General features: G+C 44.6%; 1 protein-coding gene across 2 annotated transcripts in view; it reads right to left on the bottom strand.

Annotated features, from left to right (window-relative positions):
* FYCO1 (FYVE and coiled-coil domain containing 1) overlaps nt 1-21,767 on the bottom strand; it is a 219,264-nt gene that overhangs the window by 74,226 nt on the left and 123,271 nt on the right. For both annotated transcript variants that reach the window (XM_030203275.1, XM_030203282.1), the window contains exons 10-11: nt 18,009-18,127; nt 7,530-7,697 (exon numbers count right to left, since the gene is read on the bottom strand). In XM_030203275.1, the coding sequence (XP_030059135.1) occupies nt 7,530-7,697; nt 18,009-18,127 (287 nt within the window). The remainder of the gene's footprint in view (nt 1-7,529; nt 7,698-18,008; nt 18,128-21,767) is intronic.

The raw sequence follows: 21,767 nt of genomic DNA, 5'->3' as shown, positions 1-21,767 counted from the left end.
AGAGTTGGTGCTCCCCTTACAAACTTATTAATTTAGTTCATACTCCACCTGGACTGGGTACACAGTTTAATAGGCAATTCAGCTTTCTTAAACCTTTGCGAATGGCTTGGAAGTGGTGGTGCCAGCGCCAGGCACGAAGCCCTAATGTGTCTCCTTTCTTGCGATTTGTGGGAAATTCAGATTTTTCAGCAGGTATGGGACTGTCGAGATTTCAGCAGTGGGAAAGGGAGGAATGTAATACTTTGGGGCCACATGCTCTCCCAGAATGAAGATAGTTTTCTGTCTTTTGCGCAGGTGAAGGATCAATGGCAGTTGCAGAATGCGTAATTCTTGCAGTACATGCAGGCAAGGCACTACTGGCAGCAAATCTAGGAGAGGCATGGAGGTTAGGCAACATATGGCTCCTTGGTTAAGATGGCTCTAGGTATGCCTGTAGGTGGAAGTAGACTGTCCACTTGGTATAGGATGGTGAAGATGACTAGTGTGGAAGATGGAGTGGAACGTATAATTCACAAATGGAATGAGGAGTTAGGTACACATAAGTACATAAGTAATGCCACACTGGGAAAAGACCAAGGGTCCATCAAGCCCAGTATCCTGTCCACGACAGCTTTCCAAACGTACAAACATTCTATACATGTTATTCCTGGAATTGCGGATTTTCCCAAGTCCATTTAGTAGTGGTTTATGGACTTGTCCTTTAGGAAACCGTCTAATCCCTTTTTAAACTCTGCCAAGCTAACCGCCTTCACCACGTTCTCCGGCAACGAATTCCAGAGTTTAATTATGCATTGGGTGAAGAAACATTTTCTCTGATTTGTTTTAAATTTACTACACTGTAGTTTCATCGCATGCCCCCTAGTCCTAGTATTTTTGGAAAGCATGAACAGACGCTTCACATCCACCTGCTCCACTCCACTCATTATTTTATATACCTCTATCATGTCTCCCCTCAGCCGTCTCTTCTCCAAGCTGAAAAGTTCTAGCCTCCTTCGTCTTTCTACATAGGGAAGTCATCCCATTCCCGCTATCATTTTAGTCGCCCTACGCTGCAACTTTTCCAATTCTACTATATGTTTCTTGAGATGCAGCAACCACAATTGAACACAATACTCAAGGTGCGGTCACACCATGGAGCGATACAACGGCATTATAACATCCTCACACCTGTTTTCCATACCTTTCCTAATAATACCCAACATTCTATTTGCTTTCCTAGCTGCAGCAGCACACTGAGCAGAAGGTTTCAGTGTATTATCGACGACGATACCCAGATCCCTTTCTTGGTCCGTAACTCCTAACATGGAACCTTGCATGACGTTCTTTTTTCCCACATGTATCACCTTGCACTTGCTCACATTAAACGTCATCTGCCATTTAGCCGCCCAGTCTCGTAAGGTCCTTCTGTAATTTTTCACAATCCTCTCGCGAGTTAACAACTTTGAATAACTTTGTGTCATCAGCAAATTTAATTATCTCGCTAGTTACTCCCATCTCTAAATCATTTATAAATATATTAAAAAGCAGCGGTCCTAGCACAGACCCCTGAGGAACCCCACTAACTACCCTTCTCCATTGTGAATGCTGCTCATTTAACCCCACTCTCTGTTTCCTATCCTTCAACCAGTTTTTAATCCACAATAGGACATTTCCTCCTATCCCATGACCCTCCAATTTCCTCTGTAGCCTTTCATGAGGCACCTTGTCAAACGCCTTTTGAAAATCCAGATACACAATATCAACCGGCTCCCCTTTGTCCACATGTTTGTTTACTCCTTCCAAGAATTGAAGTAAATTGGTCAGGCAAGATTTCCCCACACAAAAGCCGTGCTGACTTGGTCTCAGTAATCCATGTCCTTGGATGTGCTCTGTAATTTTGTTTTTAAAAATAGCCTCTACCATTTTCCCCGGCACTGACGTCAGACTCACCGGTCTATAATTTCCCGGATCTCCCCTGGAACCTTTTTAAAAAATCGGCGAACATTGGCCACCCTCCAATCTTCCGGTACCACACTCGATTTTAAGGATAAATTGCATATCACTAACAGTAGCTCATTTTTCAGTTTTATCAGTACTCTAGGATGAATACCATCCGGTCCAGGAGATTTGCTACTCTTCAGTTTGCTGAACTGCCCCATTACGTCCTCCAGGTTTACCATGAAGTCAGTAAGTTTCTCCAACTAGTCTGCTTGAAATACCATTTCTGACACCGGTATCCCACCCAAATCTTCCTCGGTGAAGACTGAAGCAAATAATTAATTCAATCTCTCTGCTACGTCTTTGTCTTCCTTGATCGCTCCTTTTACCCTTTGGTCATCCAACGGCCCAACCGATTCTTTTGCCGGCTTCCTACTTTTAATATACCGAAAAAAAAATTTTACTATGTTTTTTTGCCTCTAATGCTATCTTTATTTTGTAATCCCTCTTGGCCTTCTTTATCTGCGCCTTGCATTTGCTTTGACACTCCTTATGCTGCTTCTTGTTATTTTCAGACGGTTCTTTCTTCCATTTTCTGAAGGCGTTTCTTTTAGCCCTAATAGCTTCCTTCACCTCACTTTTCAACCACGCCGGCTGTAGATCCACTTTTTACAATCTGTTTAAGACAATATATGCGAGTTGGTTAAAGCGGCAGACATGCAGGGAACTCAATTTAAAATTCTACACAGAGGATATATCACTAGGGAGAGGGGAATGCAAATGAAGTTGTGGGAGACAGATCTCTGTCGCAAATGCCTGACGGGGAGAGAGAATTTTTTACATGCTTTTTTGGAATGTCCAAAATTGTCCATCTGGAACAGAGCCTTCAATGTTATAAATAGGGTATTGCTGTCAACAGTGGAATGGACTTATCCAGCGTTGCTGCTGGGGGAGCAGTCGGATTTAATCACACAGAGGTTTTCACTGCCTCAAAGGAGATTCCTTTATATGTCAATTTTGGCAGTGAAAAAAACAATTTTACAGTACTGGATGAGTGAAGAATCAGTGCCAGTAGCATGCTGGATGATTAAAATGTCAGATTTAGCTAAATATGAAAATATGAGGTACAGGAGGTCTCATAATGAGGAACTCAATATGCCGGTATATGGCACAGGTTTTTGAAGGAGAGCTTGTCTCAAGACGTACAGAATCCTTAAAGGGGGGGCGGGGGGAGGGAAGGGGACGGGGGGATTAGGGAGGTAAGATAGGAGGATGGCATATGTGGTTGTTTGAGTGCAGTGTGTGAGGGAGATGAGTGGAGGGTATTTCTTTAAAAAAGGTCAGATGGATTATGTTAGCGATGACGTGGACTATGTTCAGTTTATAAGTCTTCTAGAATTAAGATGGTACCATGTAAATTGATAATTTGCTTGGTGATATGCTATGTAGTAATTTGCATATGAAGATCTTTTGCTGACAACAATAAACAGAAATTTAAAAAAAAAATCCTTGAGATTCACATCCACTTGTAAGGTAAACCTTCATATCCGTGGGTGGCTCTCCCCAATCATAAGTCATTAAAAAAAAAAACTCCACCTAATTTTCAATCTGTGACAAAAATGACCAGAAAAACTTTTCAAGATACAGAATATTTACTTGGAAAGTATATATTAACTGTGAAAGCTTCAAAATAACTTCTCATTAAATAAGCAATACTTATCTTAGGAACTTTCTCCAATCCCGACAGGGGTTCCCTGTTTCACCACCATGGGTTGCCTCAGGGGAAATGCTTATTTTCTCAAAATATTCATCCTTTCCAAGATAATTAACAAAATAATCGCTGTCACAAATTTCCAAAAACAAACTTTCCTCGCATGGCTTTCTCACAAAATGGCGAATGGAAGGCTTTTCTATGAGCTGACGTCAGTCAGAGAGGACAGAGTTGATGTCATCACGTCACTATATAATGCAGGCATTTCTGAAAAAGCATGTCGTCATTTTCTGAGAAAGCCATGCGAGGAAAGTTTATTTTTGGAAATTTGTGACGGCGATTATTTTGGCGATTTGTAAAGGGATTTCGACTAGAGTAGCAAAAAGGTCCAGAGAGCAGCTACTAAAATAGTCAGTGGTCCTTGTCTTAAAATTTATGGGGACAGTCTTAAAATCTCAATATGTAAACTTTGGAAGAAAGGCAGAAGAGTGGAGCTATGATACAGATGTTTAAATACTTCCATGGGATAGATGCATGGGAGGAGAATCTCTTTCAATTGAAAGGAAGCTCTGAAGCGAGGAGGCATAGAATGAAGATGAAAAGGGACAGACTCAAGAGTAACCTGAGGAAATACTTCTTCACAGAAAGAGTGGTGAATTCATGAAAAAGGCCTCCTGGAGGAGGTGGTAGACAAAAACTGCATCTGAATTTAAGCTTGGGACAGGTACACAAGATCTATAAACGAGAGGAAGGAATAGTAGATAGCATAGATGGGCAGCTTGGATAGGCCATATAGTCTTTATCTGCCTTCATTTTCCTATGTTTCTATGGTGTGCTAAAAATAAAAGTCCTCCTCTTGGTAGAAATCTCTGATGAGATAGTGGTGAAGGCCCTTTGTCTGCATCTCATCTTCTAAATGGGTGAAAAAGTATTTGAATGTGTCCCTAAGCCCCCTCCAATCTTTCCAACATCTGAGCCCACTGCCCCCTCAGTATCTACTAAGCTGAACCATGAAAACACAAAATCTCCTCAGAGTTTTTTTTATCACTTCTGATGTATTTAAATTCAATCTTCTTCTAGTATTTTGGGCGTAGACGCTGATAGTTTGCTGACTTTTTCTAATCATGTTAAAATCATAATTCAGAAATCTTTCTATATGTTGAAACAGCTAAGGGCTATTCGCAAGTATTTTGACTCACACCATTTTTGTCTACTAGTTCAGGCTCTAGTCCTATCCAATCTTGTCTATATTGGATGGCCGAAGAATCCGATTAGTAGGGTTCAACTACTGCAAAACGCAGCAGCAAGGTTGATCTTTTTGTTATGTAAGTTTCTCCGCTATTGTCAAAGCTGCACTGGCTCTCAGTCGAGGCTCGAGTTCAATTTAAACTTTGCACCATGATTTTTAAAATATTATGTGGTTTGGCATCTTGTTATTTAGATGAGCAGGTAAGTCTCTTATATATGCTTTTATGCTTTCAATCAGTAAAACAAGATTAAATATAGAAAATTTTTAGTTCTTCGTTATGTTATCAGGCTTCTTTGATCTGGAATTCTTTGCCAATTTTTATAAGATTTACTGCGGACTATTTAATATTCTATAAGAACTTTAAAACATAGTTATTTAATAACTTTTTGTCATCTGATTAGATGTTTCCTTCACATGAATGATAACTGAATTATGTACAGTAATCAGTTTTGTAAATGGTAATTCCTGGCAGTATATTGGTCCGGTCTCTTTGGAATGCAATTCATATAGAACTTTTAGAGGTGTCTTGCGGAATAGAAGCAATGTTTAACATAAAACATAACACAACATAAACACTAGCATAACATAACATAAGACACCTCTGTAGTCCAGAATGAGTTAGAATGAGTCCCAATCACTCCTCCCTTATAAACTGTCTCCCACAATGGCACTATCTGATCCTAGCTCCTGCTCCCTCTAGACCCCCATGGGTGCTGGAATAGGTGCTGGGGAGACCAGGGGTACTTCAGTTTTTAGTACAAGGGTGTAAGGCTTAGAGATACATTATTTCATTTTTTTATGAACATGCTGGGGACAGGGTGTGGGGGGAAAAAACCTTATTACTACCCAGCTAGTGATATCTGCTGCAGGGAAGGAGGATTTTTAGTTTAGCATGCTGGCCCCTTTAAGTTGATCCCTGGAAGTATCAGCTTGTGTGTTAGCAGATCAATGCCTCCATCTGTTGAAGTATAGTTAACATTCTGGGAATAATGCAACTTGAAAAGCTTTATATAAGCCATGTTGCAGTGTCGCACACATCTCTATGCAATGCAACCCATTATATTTTAATGTCTTGTGTCAGATTTTTGCTGCATTATCAGCAACCACTGTATATTTACTACAATTACCATGCAGTTTTGGCAAAGATCACATATTAACTGGACAAAACCATGTTATTTCTCTAATCTAGCTTAGTAAACAGGCTCCATAGACTGTAAATCCTCTGGAGAAGGGAATTCCTACTGTAACTGAAATGTAACTTGCCTTCAGCTGTGGTTTGTAAATGTGAGTAATAAAATCCAAATCCACCACCACCACAACCTCCCTGAAGTTCATCATTTAACTTAGGCTTTCTGAAACAAGGCCACCCAGACCCTGTCAATGTCAAGGCTCAACCTCCCTCTTCCCTCTCTTTCTCTCGAGAACAGGTTTGTACAATGTCAGTCCTCGAGCACTGTAATAGCCCAGGTTTTCAGGATATCCTTAATAAATATGCATGAGAAAAATTTGCATCCCGCTATAATCCATTGTATGCAAACCTCTCTCAAGCATATCCTGAAAATCTGGTCTGCTTGCTGCCCTCAATGATTGAACCTGGTCAAGTCTGCTCTAGATGAAGCAGAGATGCTGTCTTGCCCATTTCTCTCTAACTTCACACTTTCACCCACATATGATTTAAAAAAAAAAGTGTGAGCAGGTGCTGAGTTATGGTGATGTTGAGAGTGTTGAGGAAGACAGCAGCAGTTGCCTAGAAAGGGATATGAGGAAGGAAGGCCTGGAATTCTGGGGTTTCTAAGCAGCTTTGTTGCTGTCAGGGGACAGGCTGGGCGATCCAGGCATGCTGCATATTCTTTTGTAATGGTGGGAATTCATCATCCAGGTGGGCTTGTTGTATTGCACAGGAGGGGGGTACAGATTGCTAAAGAGTCTAATATACTAGCTTTTTTCATTGCCACTTCCAATGTCCCTGCCTCTCTTGCTAATTCTCTCACAATGATGTGGCCATAAGAAAGTTAATGTTGTTTTGTATACTGGGCATTTACTATTTATTTACTTTGATTTCTTTGATGCCTGATTTTTTTAAAAAATGCTACAAGTTATCCCCTCATTTAAGCATATGCTTAATTTTTTTTTCTTTTTTTTGTTTATTTCATTACCTGTTTATTAGCAGTTCATTCAAGCCTTTTCAGATCCTCACTATCAGGACACAAGAATTTCCTTTTATAATGGTACCTTTTTCCAGTGCCCAGCTTAATACCATGCTCTCCTGAGGAACTCTTGGCTTTTCCCCAGAACTTAAAAGTTGCACATCTTCTTTACCTTTTATGTTTTATCATCACACATAGTACAGATAAAATCTGTGCTCCTGGTTGTCACCTGGTGATGCTGGTAATTCAGATGTCCTTTGTTCCCTCCAACAGAGCACAATACCTTTGTAAACCTTCCCTCCTCTCCCAGTTTCTTTCACAGCTCAAAACAGGAGATCTCGACAGCACTGCAGTACTGGCAATGAAGAACACTAGCTCTAGAAAACCCAGCTTGGCCCACAGATATATTGCGATATTTAAGTATTTAAATTTCACTGAAAACACCAAAAAAATATGCAGGATGCAATGAAGTACAGTTTAATAGCTTGACAATCTTTCTACAGACCTGATTAGTTCTATCAAACGCTCCTCAAGGAACTGCTTGGTTCGCGTTAAATCATCCACGTTGGCCATCAGCTTCTGCTCGTTGTTCTCCCTGTCTATCTCTGCCTTGGTCAGCTTGTCTTGGTATTCTCTGACTTGCTCATTTGCTTTGGTGAGTTCTGTTTGGGTCCTGTTTAAAAGAGAAAAGATTTCTATGTGTGGTTTTCAACACAAACCAGACTCTTTCTTGATAGCTATCCAACCTCCAATAACTACAAAACTTTCTGTTGAGAATGTGTTAATTGACGAGGTAGGTGCAGAACCACAAGCATATAGCTATGATTTCACAGAGTTACTTGTTAACAACAGGGAGGATAAAGAGGCAAGGCATGAAAATATGGAAAACTAGGGAGAGGTGGAAGATACAATATCTAGAAGGCTGTTGGGGAAATGTTATAATAGGGTGCCCCAGTGCTGCATAGGGAGTATATTATTGTAATGAGCTATATAGTGGCATTTCTGCAAGACAAACTTCTGCTTTTGCAGAGTACAGCAGCCAGGATGATTTTTAGTCTAAAAATATATGATAGATTAGCTCCCTTAATGGTATAGTTATGTTGACTTCAAAAAGCCCCGTTTCTGATGCAAATGAAACGGGGGCTAGCAAGGTTTTCTTCTGTGTGCATGTGGGAGTGTGTGTGTCCCTGCCCTCTGGCCTCTCTCCCCTCCCCCCTCTGAGTCCTTCACTGTTACAGAGCCAGCGACCTAGAGATTGGAGTAACTAGTGAGGTAATTAAATTCGCAGATGACACAAAATTATTCAGGGTCGTCAAGTCACAGGAGGCGTGTGAAAGATTACAGGAGGACCTCGCGAGACTGGGGGAATGGGCGTGCAAGTGGCAGATGAAGTTCAATGTTGACAAGTGCAAAGTGATGCATGTGGGTAGGAGGAAACCGAATTACAGCTAGGACATGCAAGGTTTCCGCGTTAGGATCCCTAGAAAGGGATCTGGGAGTCATCGTGGATAAGACGTTAAAAACATCTGCTCAGTGTGCTGCGGCGGCTAAGAAAGCGCACAGAATGTTGAGTATTATTAGGAAAGGGATGGAAAACAAACACGAGGATGTTATAATGCCGTTATATCGCTCCATGGTGCGACCGCACCTTGAGTATTGTGTCCAATTCTGGTTGCCGCATCTCAAAAAAAGATATAAAGGAATTAGAAAAGGTGCAGAGAATGGCAACGAAAATGATAAAGGGAATGGAACGACTTCCCTATGAGGAAAGGCTGAGAAGGTTAGGGCTCTTCAGCTTGGAGAAAAGGCAGCTGAGGGGTGATATGATAGAAGTCTACAAGATAATGAGCGGATTACAGCGGACAGATGTGAAGCGTTTGTTTACACTTTCAAACAACAACAAACCAGGGGACACAAGATGAAGCTAGAATATGGTAGCTTTAAAACAAATAGGAGAAAGTTTTTACTCAGCGTGTAGTTAGACTCTGGAACTCGTTGCCGGAAAATTTAGTGACAGCAGCTGGCCTTACGGAATTTAAAGGGGGTTTGGACAGATTCCTGAGGGAAAAGTCCATTGAACATTATTAATTTTTTTTTTTTTTGGGGGGGGGGGGGGGGGGGGTGTTTCCAGGTTCTTGAAGCCTGGATTGGCCGCTGTCGGAGACAGGATGCTGGGCTTGATGGACCCTTGGTCTTTTCCCAGTAGGGTGGTGCTTATGTACCTATGTACAAGCACCTACTGAATGTTATCCCACTAATGCTTATGAGATCTATATGAAAAAATTAGTTTGGCTACATATGGAAGTTAGCTAAACACTAAGGCCAGAAGATTGTCTGCCCTTGCCTGGGGAAGATAAGCTCGAGACGTCCTTGTGTTCAACAGAGCTCCTATGAATTCCAACTTCTGTACTGGAACCAGGTGAGACTTGGGATAATTTATGACAAACCCCAGCAGCTCGAGCAGTTGAATAGTGATCTGCATGGATCGTAGAGCTCCTGCCTCCGAGGTGTTCTTCACCAGCCAATCGTCGAGATAAGGGAACACATGCACTCCCAGTCTGCGTAACGATGCTGCAACAACTGCCAAACACTTTGTAAAGACCCTGGGCGCAGATGCTAGACCAAAGGGTAGTACACAGTACTGAAACTGCTGAGCTACCAGTCGAAATTGGAGGTACTTCCTGTGAGTTGGGAGCACCAAGATGTGAGTATAGGCATCCTTTAAGTCCAGAGAGCATAGCCAATTGTTTTCCTGAATCATTGGAAGAAGGGTGCCCAGGGAAAGCATCCTGAACTTTTCTCTGACTAGGAATTTGTTCAGGGCCCTTAGGTCTAGGATGGGACACATCCCCCCTGTTTTCTTTTGCACAAGGAAGTACCTGGAATAGAATCCCAGCCCTTCTTCCCCTGGTGGTACGGGTTTGACCGAGTTGGCCTTTAGAAGAGCGGAGAGTTCCTTTGCAAGTACCTGCTTGTGCTGGGAGCTGAAGGACTGAGCTCCCGGTGGACAATTTGGAGGTTTGGATTCCAGATTGAGAGCGTATCCTAACTGGACTATTTGAAGAACCCACCTATTGGAGGTTACAAGAGGCCACCTTTGGTGAAAAAATATCAACCTCCCCCCAACAGGCAGATCGTCCGGCACGGATACTTTGACTGCGGCTATGCTGCTCTGGAGCCAGACAAAAGCCTGTCCCTTGTTTTTGCTGGGGAGCAGAAGGGGCCTTAGGCGCACGCCGCTGACGAGAGCGAGCCTGAACAGGCTTTCGAGAGGCAGGAGTGTACCTACACCTATTATAGGAATAGGGAGCACTCCTCCTCCCACCAAAAAACCTCCTAGTGGAGGAGGTAGTAACAGAAGGCATCCGGCGGGAGAGAGAATCCATCGCATCATGATGCTTCTTGAGGGTATCGACCACATCCTCAACCTTCTCTCCAAAAAGGTTATCCCCCCAGCAAGGAACATCCGCCTTTCGCTGCTGGGTCTTCTGATCCAGGTCCGAGACACGCAGCCATGAGAGTCTGCGCATCTCGATACCCTGAGCAGCTACTCGGAATGCGGCATCAAAAGTGTCATAAGCCCCCTTAGCCAGGAATTTGCGACACGTCTTCTGCTGCCTGACCACCTGGTGAAAAGGTTCAGCAAGCTCCGGAGGGAGAGCTTCAACTAAACTGGACAGTTGTCTCACCGAGTTCCGTAAGTGTATGCTGGTGTACAGCTAGTATGTTTGGATTTTGGCAGCAAGCATTCCAGCCTGATATGTACGCCTCCCAAAAGAATCCAAGGTCCTAGACTCTCTGCCCGGGGATGCCGAGGCACAGTCTCTAGTACTCTTGGCTCTTCTGAGAGCAGAGTCCACCACCATAGAACCGTGAGGCAGTTGGACCTTCACCATCACAGACTCACCATGGACTCTATACTGGGATTCGGACTTCTTGTTGACAACTGAATTAAAGAGAGGGCAAGACCAATTCTGCAACAACACTTCCCTGAGCGCATTGTGGAGGGGGGCCGTTGCAACCTCTGCAGGTGGAGAAGGATAATCCAGGACCTCGAACATCTCAGCCCTGGGTTCATCCACAGGCTCCATGGGAAATGGAATGTCCTTAGACATTTCCCTCACAAAAGATGAAAAAGTAAGACTCTCAGGTGGAGACTGTCTGACCTCAATAGGTGGAGCAGGATCAGAAGGAAGCCCACAGGAATCTTCCTCCGAAAAATACCTGGGGTCTTCCTCTTCTTCCCATGAACATGAATGCTCCTCTTAGGTATCGGACAGAAGCTCTCGAAGAGCAGCCCAAACCTGAGCCTGTCTCGACTTCGAGGATCGACGTCCTCATGGGGGATGTCGAGAAGTCGATCCCTGCCTGGACTTCGGTGGAGGAAGCTTCGGTGGAGGAAGAGTCAACCCGGGTGGTAGCCAGCTCCGGTACCGCAAGCAGCACCGAGGGCAGGGACCTCCTCACAGGGGATGGACCAGACACCGTCTCAGCAGTTGGTACGGGAGACGCAGGCACCTCCAGTACCGAAGCAGATTGATGAAGCAGTCCTTCCAGAAGTTCTGAAGAATGGCCCGGAGACACTCATCGAGAGCTGCCATCGGAAAAGGCTGTGGGGCTGGTGCAGGAGTCGGTGCCAGAATCTGAGGGGCTCGAGAGCCGGTACCAGGCTGCCGGACGACCGACACCTCCTGAATGGAGGGTGAGCGGTCCTCCCGGCGCCAACGCTTCTCGGGTGCCGACTCCCTCGGCTCCCCGGAGCTCTCGGTACTGTGTCTGGAAGGAAATCGATGGCGGTGCTTCTTAGCCTTCGCCCAACGCCCGTCATCGACACTCCTCGGTACCGATGAGGACGTGGAATCCTCACGCCTCCTCGGGGACGGGTCACACTCAGGTCGGTCCCGGGGGCCTGCATAGCAGTAGGCCTTGAGACAGGTGGGGACCCAGTCAATGCCTCGCTGCTCCCAGCTTGAAGTGGTCTCTCGGCCATTACCTGGACTCTCAGTGCTGCTTCCCTCGATGTCGACGCCGCCGACCTCGGTACCAATGTCGATGCCGACATCGAAGGACCGGACCGAACCGAAAAAAGCCTCTTGCGCTGAGCCTCTCGAGCCACCTAGGTCTTCTTCTTCATTAACTTACACAGCTTACAAGCAGCTGGAAGATGATCGGGCCCGAGGCACTGGAGACACCACGCGTGAGGGTCAGTAGATGGTCCGGTTGCAGCGAGTACAGTGTTTGAAGCCGCTGGAAGTCTTCGATGACATGGGCAGGAAAATAGTGTCCGCGAAATTAAACGACTCGTTTGTGCCAATAAATAAGGCATGAAAAGGGAAAAAGGAACGCGGCTGCGACGAAAGGAAAGGAACCTTAGAAAAGATGAGAAAAATTAAGAAAATAAGAGGAAAACTTTTTTTTTTAATTACTTGAAGAAATACACAAAGAAAAAGAAGAAAAAGCGGCGCGCTAAACGCGAAAAAATTCTCCTGGGCCGAAACACACAAGGAGCAGCGTAAAAACACTACTCCTTCGCGAAGCGGAAAAAAAAGAACTGAGGGAAGTGCATGGGCGTCGTCAGCGGGAAGTCACTCACGCATGCACGGTGCGTTGTCCCCATGCGTGCCACGCCGCTTTCTGGAGCTTTCCAAAGTTTTTTGCTTGACTTCCGATCTCCTGGACGACGACCCATGCGTGATGATGTCCAGCCTGCTTGTCCTCGGAGAATAGTTGAAACTATTATAAAGAATAAAATTACAGAACACATAAACAAACATTGTTTAATGGGACAGAGTCAGCAAGGGTTCAGCCAAGGGAAGTCATGCCTCACCAGTTTGCTTCATTCTTTGAAGGTGTGAATAAACATGTGGATAAAGGCAAGCCAGTTGATATAGTGTATCTAGATTTTCAGAAAGATTCTGATAAAGTTCCTCAAGAGAGACTCCTGAGAAAATTAAAGAGTCATGGGATAGGAGGCAAGGTGCTGCTGTGGATTAGGAATTGGTTATTGGACAGAAAACAGAGGGTAGGGTTAAACGTCATTTCTCTCAATGGAGGAGGGTGAACAGTGGAGTGCTGCAGGGATCTGTACTGGGGCTGGTACTATTTAACATATTTATAAAGGATATGGAAATTGGAACGACGAGTGAGTTAATCAAATTTGCAGATGACACAAAACTATTCAAAGCTGTCAAAACACATGCGGACTGTGAAAAATTGCAGCAAGACGTTAGGAAACTGGTAGATTGAGCATCCAAATAGCAGATGGAATTTTATGTGGACAAATGCAAAGTGATGCACATTGGGAGGAATAATCTACATTATAGTTACCTGATGCTAGGGTCCACCATAGGACTCAGGACCCAAGACACTGAGATGACAGTGTCAGATGACTCTACATAGGAAAGAAGTGTGCAAATGTAGTGGCTAGAGTCAGAGGAAAACTGAGATGCACTAGGAGAGGCGTAACCAACAGGTAAAAGGAAGAGATTGTGCCTCTGGTAAGCCCTCATCTGCTGAACTGTGTTCCATTCTAGAAGCCACATCTTAAAAGGATACAGAATGACTAGAGACAATCCAGAGAAAGATAACCAAATGGTGTACAGAATTTATAGCAGTCAAGAGATGAGACTCAGGGATTTAAATAAGTACATGTACATGCTAGAGGTGAGGAAAGACAGAGGGGATATGATAGAGACATTTAAAGGTATTAATAATTTTCATGAAGCAAACTTTTTTCAATGGAAAAAAAGTTCTACAACTAGGCATCTCACTATAAACTCTAAGGGAAAGGACTCAGGGCTAGAAGCACTAAACCTTAACGACCCTCTAACAACCCTTTAAGGAAGGAAATTCCTAACCATTGCATGCATTAAAGGCCTTTTTCCTACGAAGCAAGCAGCTAACGAAAACAGAATGCAAAGGAGAAACTACCATTGAAATGTGGACAATTCGGAATGCACTAACCATACCAATGATTGCAACGAATCATTTACTGTCAGAAATTTAACGTGTGCTCAGACCTGTCGTTAAGGCCCCCTGCACCATAAAAATCCAAGCCAGCATGTTTAAAAAGAAAAGTGAGATACAAACAAAAACACGTGGCTCTCCGCTTTCCCCTGCATCATAACAAAACAAAATATACTGCTTCTCCCTGCAGCTTAAAAATCCTACTACTACTTCTACTTAGCATTTCTATAGCTCCAACAGCTTTGAAAATTAACACCCTAAAGCCAATTTTCCCAGTACTGTAAACAAACTGCAAAGAGGTCTTTTGTTTCAAAAGGGGATTTACAAGGGTCGGTTGTTCTTTTCAGAGTTATCTTCAACTGCACTCTTCTGCTAGATCAGACCGCTAAAAGGCTTGCAGGTCGGGATCCCCCCCTCACACGCCCCAGTCTGACGTAAGCAACCTACGTAGGTTTAATACGTTTGTGGCTGCTCTGCGCATGCTAAAGGAGCAAATTAACGACGGGGATAACGTACGCTTGATACATTGTACTTTTCAATACAGCACCGAACATTTCTGAGCTGTTTTTTTTGTGCATTCTTCATTGTTTCAAATTCGTTAAGCACTTTTACGATTTAGATTTTTTAACATTTGGTTGATGCATCTAGCCCTCATTGTCAGAAAACAGTATTTCATGAAAAAGGTAGTAGCTGCCTAGAATGCCTTCTCATTGCACAGAGTAGAGGAGTAGCTTGGTGCAGTGGTTCGCAACCCAGTCCTTGGAGCACACCAAGCCAGTCAGGTTTTCAGGAAATCATCAATGAATATGCATAAAACAGATTTACATACAAAGGAGGCTTAGCTAAATGGTTCATTAAGCAATTGCAAGCATGCCCAAATTTGTGCATCCAATTTTGAGCGCTCTATATAGAATTAAGAGATTTTTTTTTCATATTTGTACCCCGCGCTTTCCCACTCATAGCAGGTTCAATGCGGCTTACATATTATATACAGGTACTTATTTGTACCTGGGGCAATGGAGGGTTAAGTGACTTGCCCAGAGTCACAAGGAGCTGCCTGTGCCTGCAGTGGGAATTGAACCCAGTTACCCAGGACTAAAGTCCACCACTCTAACCACTAGGCCACTCCTCCACTTATGTAAATAAAGTTCATTGAAGATAATGGGACTTGTGTTACAATGCAACCTTAATTTTGTAAGCCCTGTGAAGACAGGGAAATAACTAATGTGCCTGAATGTAACTTGCCTTGAACTACTAATGAAAGGGTGCAAGTTAAATCTACAAAAAAATAAACCCCTTCAAACCACTGAATCCATGAATATGTCTAATATTCAGTACTTAACCAGCTGAGGGTTCCCATATAAAGATAGAACAGCCTTTTATGTGGTCCCATTAATGTGGCCAACCTGGCTGGTTAAATACTGCATACTGGCACTTAACCAGCCATGTGCGGATTCTGCCCCTGGAACACCCCTGAAATAGCCGTTTTGCAGTTCAGCGCTAACCATTAGGCTACTGCTTGGAGGAGTAACCTAATGGTTAGCGCACTGGGCTTTGATCCTGGTGACCTAGGTTCCCACTGCAGCTTCTTGTGACCTTGGGCAAGTCACTTAACCTACTTGCCCCAGGTACAAAACTTCGGACCCAGTTTATTAAGGTGTGTTAGCGTTTTAAATGCGTGCTAAAAATTAGTGCATGCTAACCATGTAGACACTCATAGAAATATTATGGGTATCTACATGGTTAGCGCTCACTAATGCTTAGTGTGCACTAAAAACACTAACGCACCTGTAGCGCAGCTTAGTAAACAGGGCCCTTAGATTGTGAGCCCTCTAGGGGCAAAGTACCTGCATATAATGTGTACAGCGTTGTGTATGTCTAGTAGCCCTATAGAAATTATTAGTAGCCGTAGAAGTAGTAACCAGTTATTTTCAGCAGCACTAACTAGTTAACCAGAAAATTAGCAGTTAGTCTCGAACAGACAATTTAACCAGCCAGGAGTCGTTTCTGGCCAGTTAAATCACTTTTAATAGCAACCTGGCCATAATCTACATGTGTGCATGCTAACTCCACCCATGCTCCACCCTCAAGCAAAGCACACATCGTCATGTCATGGCGCAGACTTTCATGCCAGTCAGGATTTCAAAAGAGATCCTTTATAGTTTATTCAAATGTGATACACTGCCCAGCCTTAACAGATCATGGCAATTTACAATAAAATATAAATAGAAAAGAACTCCATATATCACAAAGAAAAAACCTAACTCATCCATCCTGAAGAATCATTCATCCTACTTAAAAGAAAAAAAAAATTAATTGCTTGTAATGCATTTTTTTGAGGGGGTAAGCAAACATGTGGACAATGGGGAGCCGGTTGATATTGTATATCTGGATTTTCAGAAGGCGTTTGACAAAGTGCCGCACGAAAGACTCCTGAAGAAATTGCAGAGTCATGGAATCGGAGGTAGGGTATTATTATGGATTAAGAACTGGTTGAAAGATAGGAAGCAGAGAGTAGGATTGCGTGGCCAGTATTCTCAGTGGAGGAGGGTAGTTAGTGGGGTCCCGCAGGGGTCTGTGCTGGGTCCGTTGCTTTTTAATGTATTTATAAATGACCTAGAGATGGGAATAACTAGTGAGGTAATTAAATTCGCCGATGACACAAAATTATTCAGGGTCGTCAAGTCGCAGGAGGAATGTGAACGATTACAGGAGGACCTTGCGAGACTGGGAGAATGGGCGTGCAAGTGGCAGATGAAGTTCAATGTTGACAAGTGCAAAGTGATGCATGTGGGTAAGAGGAACCCGAATTATAGCTACGTCTTGCAAGGTTCCGCGTTAGGAGTTACGGATCAAGAAAGGGATCTGGGTGTCGTCGTCGATGATACGCTGAAACCTTCTGCTCAGTGTGCTGCTGCGGCTAGGAAAGCGAATAGAATGTTGGGTGTTATTAAGAAGGGTATGGAGTCCAGGTGTGCGGATGTTATAATGCCGTTGTATCGCTCCATGGTGCGACCGCACCTGGAGTATTGTGTTCAGTACTGGTCTCCGTATCTCAAAAAAGATATAGTAGAATTGGAAAAGGTACAGCGAAGGGCGACGAAAATGATAGTGGGGATGGGACGACTTTCCTATGAAGAGAGGCTGAGAAGGCTAGGGCTTTTCAGCTTGGAGAAGAGACGGCTGAGGGGAGATATGATAGAAGTGTATAAAATAATGAGTGGAATGGATCGGGTGGATGTGAAGCGACTGTTTACGCTATCCAAAAATACTAGGACTAGAGGGCATGAGTTGAAGCTACAGTGTGGTAAATTTAAAACGAATCGGAGAAATTTTTTCTTCACCCAACGTGTAATTAGACTCTGGAATTCATTGCCGGAGAACGTGGTACGGGCGGTTAGCTTGACGGAGTTTAAAAAGGGGTTAGATAGATTCCTAAAGGACAAGTCCATAGACCGCTATTAAATGGACTGGAAAAATTCCTCATTTTTAGGTATAACTTGTCTGGAATGTTTTTACGTTTGGGGAGCGTGCCAGGTGCCCTTGACCTGGATTGGCCACTGTCGGTGACAGGATGCTGGGCTAGATGGACCTTTGGTCTTTCCCAGTATGGCACTACTTATGTACTTATGTACTTATGTCTTAGACTCATTAATATATTGTTTTCTCATCTCAGGAAGAAATATCAAACCTTATGGTACCAAAATTGAGTTTTAAATAAAATCTTGAATTTTTTTAAAATTAATTTAGGAAGATTATTGCCCAACACAGGAGAAAGTCAAAAGAAAGTGCTTGAACAGTAGACTCCCAACAGGCTTTAGAAATATGTGGTATCAGCATCCTATAATTCTGCAAATATCTTAATGTCCTTGTTGAAGTATTCATGTATGAGGCCCATATTTGGAGAATGACTTTATAAAATTACCTCCAGGAGGGAAATTTGATTATGCATATGATCAAAATGGATAAATAGCCATGATGGACGGGCCATCATGTACTGTACTTCTATCAGACTGACCTCTCTAGGTTCCCTCTTAGTGACACGTTCTCCTCTTCACGCTTAAGCAGGGTTGATTCACAGTTTGCCAGTTGGTTCGTGGTTTTGCTCAGTTGTTCCAGCAGATCAGAATGTGAAATCTGAAAAATATATTTTTTAAAACATATTTAAATACATGGATAGCTGTAATATAATTTAATCCATTGTAATTGAGTAATATGATTGCCAAGTTACTGCATTTAGGGGTATTTTACTAAGGTAAACTAGCATTTTTAGCTTGCCCTAAAAATCAGCTGGTGCTAAATGCTGAGATGCTCATAGAAATATAATGGGAATCTCAGTATTTAGTGCCAGCATATTTTTAGCGCGAGCTAAAAACTCTACTGCACCTAAGTAAAAAGATCCCCTTAGAAATGTGGAAACTGAGATCTGCAAACAAGCTAAAAGTTAATACTTTTAATGGAGAAATTAGGTCTTACTTGATAATTTTCTTTCCATCAGTCCTTCCCACTATTCCAGAACCTGTGGGGATAGTTGTGTCGATTAGGGTTACCATTTTGTGTCCTCTGAAAAAGAGGACACATGTCACGCCCCCTACCCCGCCCCGCCCCGCCTCATACCCCGCCCCTGCCACGCCCCCTTCGGGTCCTCGTTCCGCCCCTCTATTCCCCGCCCCCCGTCACATGGTTCCCCCCCCTCACATATTCCCCCCCTCACTTACTATCTAGCCCTGGTGGTCTAGTAGGGTCTTCTCTTCGGGGCAGGAAAGAGCCCCCTCTTTCCTGCCCGGAGCGCTGCCTGTCCTTGCCTGCTGCATCCTCCTCGGTCTGGCTGGAGATTCAAAATGGCCACCGAGAGTTGAAGTGGCCTCGCGAGAGTTCAACTCTCGGCGGCCATTTTGAATCCCCAGCCAGACCGAGGAGGATGATAGACAGGGGAGGCAGCGTTCCAGGCAGGAAAGAGGGGGCTCTTTCCTGCCTCGAAGACGTCACTAGACCACCAGGGAACATGGTAAGGAAGGGGAGGGGACGGGAGTAGGGTTACCACGGCGCCGATCGCCCGCCCACACGCACGCGCCTGCCCGCACCCGCGTTTGTCCAGAAATCCGGACAAACGTGGGTGCAGGCAAAATCCGCCGGACGCCCCGGACATGCCCTCAAAAAGAGGACATGTCCGGGGAAATCCGGACGAATGGTAACCCTAGTGTCGATCAAACAGGAAGTGAAGATAGAGAACTGAAAACTCAGCTGAGACATATCTCTCTTGGCATCCAGTCTAGCTTCTTAGTATTTATGTAGACAAGCAGTAAGGAGAAACGCAGAATAAACACAACAACCTTAAACAACTCACTAACCTAACAATGACCAGACAAGCAAACATGTGGACAACATGAAGAGAACAAGAGATATGCAAGATATTGTTATTTGAGCCATTACTTCGCACTGACTAAACATCTCAGAAACCTTAGGTGGGCCTCTGGAATAGTGGGAAGGAATAATAGAAAGAAAATTATCAGATAAGACCTAATTTCTCCTTCAATTACATAGCTTCCCACTATTCCAGAACTTGTAGAATGTTCAAAAGCAATCCTTAGACTAGATGGAATCCTGGCGCCGCCACCCTGAGGACCGAAGCCCCATAACTGGCTTCCGAGCGTGCCACAATTTATTTTATTTAGATTTTTGCTCACACCTTTTTCACAATGTCCACCCTGTAGTGCCTGGCAAAGGTATGTAACATCAACCATGTCAGCACCTTGCAAATATCTGAGAAAGGACGGAAGCTCCACAGAATGATTGAGATGAAATGCTGATACCACTTTTGGAAGAAAGGAAGGAACCATGCACAGAGAAACCCCCACCTCTGAAAAGCAAAATAACAGATCCTGACAAGAGAGAGACTGAAGCTCCGAAACCCTATGTGCCGATGCAACAGCCACCATGAAACCTGTCTTTAGTGTACGATCTTTGGAGGAGGCTTTCCGGAGAGGCTCAAAGGGATGCTTCTGAAGAGCCTAAAAGACTAAAATAAGGTTCCACTCTGGACACGACCCACTCCCCGCAAGAATCAAATGATGTCTGGTTGTGCCACAAGAGAGGTTTTCTGTAGTCAACCTGTTCCTGCCCGCCTGCCTGCTAGCCAATCGATCAGCCTGCCGCTTATCACCCCTTCAACTTGCCTACTTGGCTGCCCATCAACAACCTGCCACTTTGCCAGCCCTTCACCCTCCTATCTGACTGCTCACCCTGTAACCTGCCTGCCTCCCAGTCCATCTTCCTGCCAGCTCATCACTCTCCTGCCCGACTGCTCACCTCAACCTGCCTGTCTCCCAGCCCAGCCACCTGCTCCCGTAACCACCTCAGTTACTTCTTATGGCCCCCATTCACATTCTATTATTTGCCCTATCCCTCCCTAATCTTTTCCCCCTCCCACCGCTGTATACCACACGAACTCACTGCCCATCCATGTCCTCTCCCATCCTGCTCATTACTGCAATATCCTACCTACCCCTGTCCCCCACCACCTCACCATCCCTACTGTCCTCCTCCTCCTTCCTAGCTCTCAACACCTCCTTCCTGCCATGAACCCTTCCCCGTTCCTCCTAAGCGCATCTCGTCTTCGTTGCCTTCATCGCCCTACCTCCCCCACCCTTCTCCGCTCTCTCTTGCTCCTTCTCCTGCTATCCGCAGGAGACATCAATCCCAACCAGGTCCTCCACACCTGTCCTCATCCTCATCTCATCTATGCAAACGTTTCCGCGATTTTTCTAATCTCATCTCCATTCCCTTCCTCCCCCCCTCCTCCCTCCCCTTCTCGTATGCCCTGTGGAATCCCCGCTCAGTCTGCAACAAACTTTCCTTCACCCACGATCTCTTCATCTCCCACTCCCTTCAATTGCTTGCCCTACGAAACCTGGCTCACCCCTGATGACTCTGCCTCAGTCGCGGCCCTATGCCACAGAGGTTATCTTTTCTCCCATTCGCCCCGCCCAGTTGGCCGCGGTGGCGGCGTTGGTCTACTACTTTCGTCCTCCTGCAGTTTTCAACCTCTCCTCCTACCACAGTCTCATTGCTTCTCATCCTTTGAAGTCCACTTCATCCATCTATTCTACCCGCTGCCACTCAGAGTTGCAGTCATTTACCGCCCCCCTGATAAGTCCCTCCCTTGCTTACCGACTTCGATGCCTGGCTCTCCGTTTTTCTTGAGCCCTCATCCCCATCCCTCATTCTTGGGGACTTCAACATACACACTGATAACCCATCCGACTCATACGCTTCTCAATTCCTCACTCTAACCTCCTCCTTCAACCTCCAACTGAGCTCTACCACCCCTACTCACAAATCTGGTCACTGTCTTGACCTCGTCCTCTCTTCTACATGCTCACCCTCCAATTTCTACGCATCAGCTCTTCCTCTCTCTGGCCATCAACTGATCACATTCACGCTTCATCACCCTCCTCCTCAGTCCCCGCCCAACACTAACCACTACTTCCAGGAATCTCCAGGCTGTTGACCCCCCCCCCCCCACCTTATCCTCTAGTATCTCTGATCTCCTCCCTTCCATCATGTCCTCTATGTCTGTCGACAAGGCTGTCTCCACTTACAATGCCACTCTCTCCTCTGCTCTAGACACCCTTGCACCGTCAGTCTCCCGCCCCACAAGGCATACTAATCCCCAGCCCTGGCTGACCCCTTGCACCCGATACCTTCGCTCCTGCACCCGATCGGCTGAACGCCTATGGAGGAAATCTCGCACCCATACTGATTTCATTCACTACAA

The sequence above is a fragment of the Microcaecilia unicolor genome, chromosome 1, assembly GCF_901765095.1.
Source record: "Microcaecilia unicolor chromosome 1, aMicUni1.1, whole genome shotgun sequence".
In the NCBI taxonomy this organism is placed as follows: domain Eukaryota; kingdom Metazoa; phylum Chordata; class Amphibia; order Gymnophiona; family Siphonopidae; genus Microcaecilia; species Microcaecilia unicolor.
Note: the sequence above shows the minus strand (reverse complement) of the source record. Positions and strands in the feature narration are given on the sequence as shown.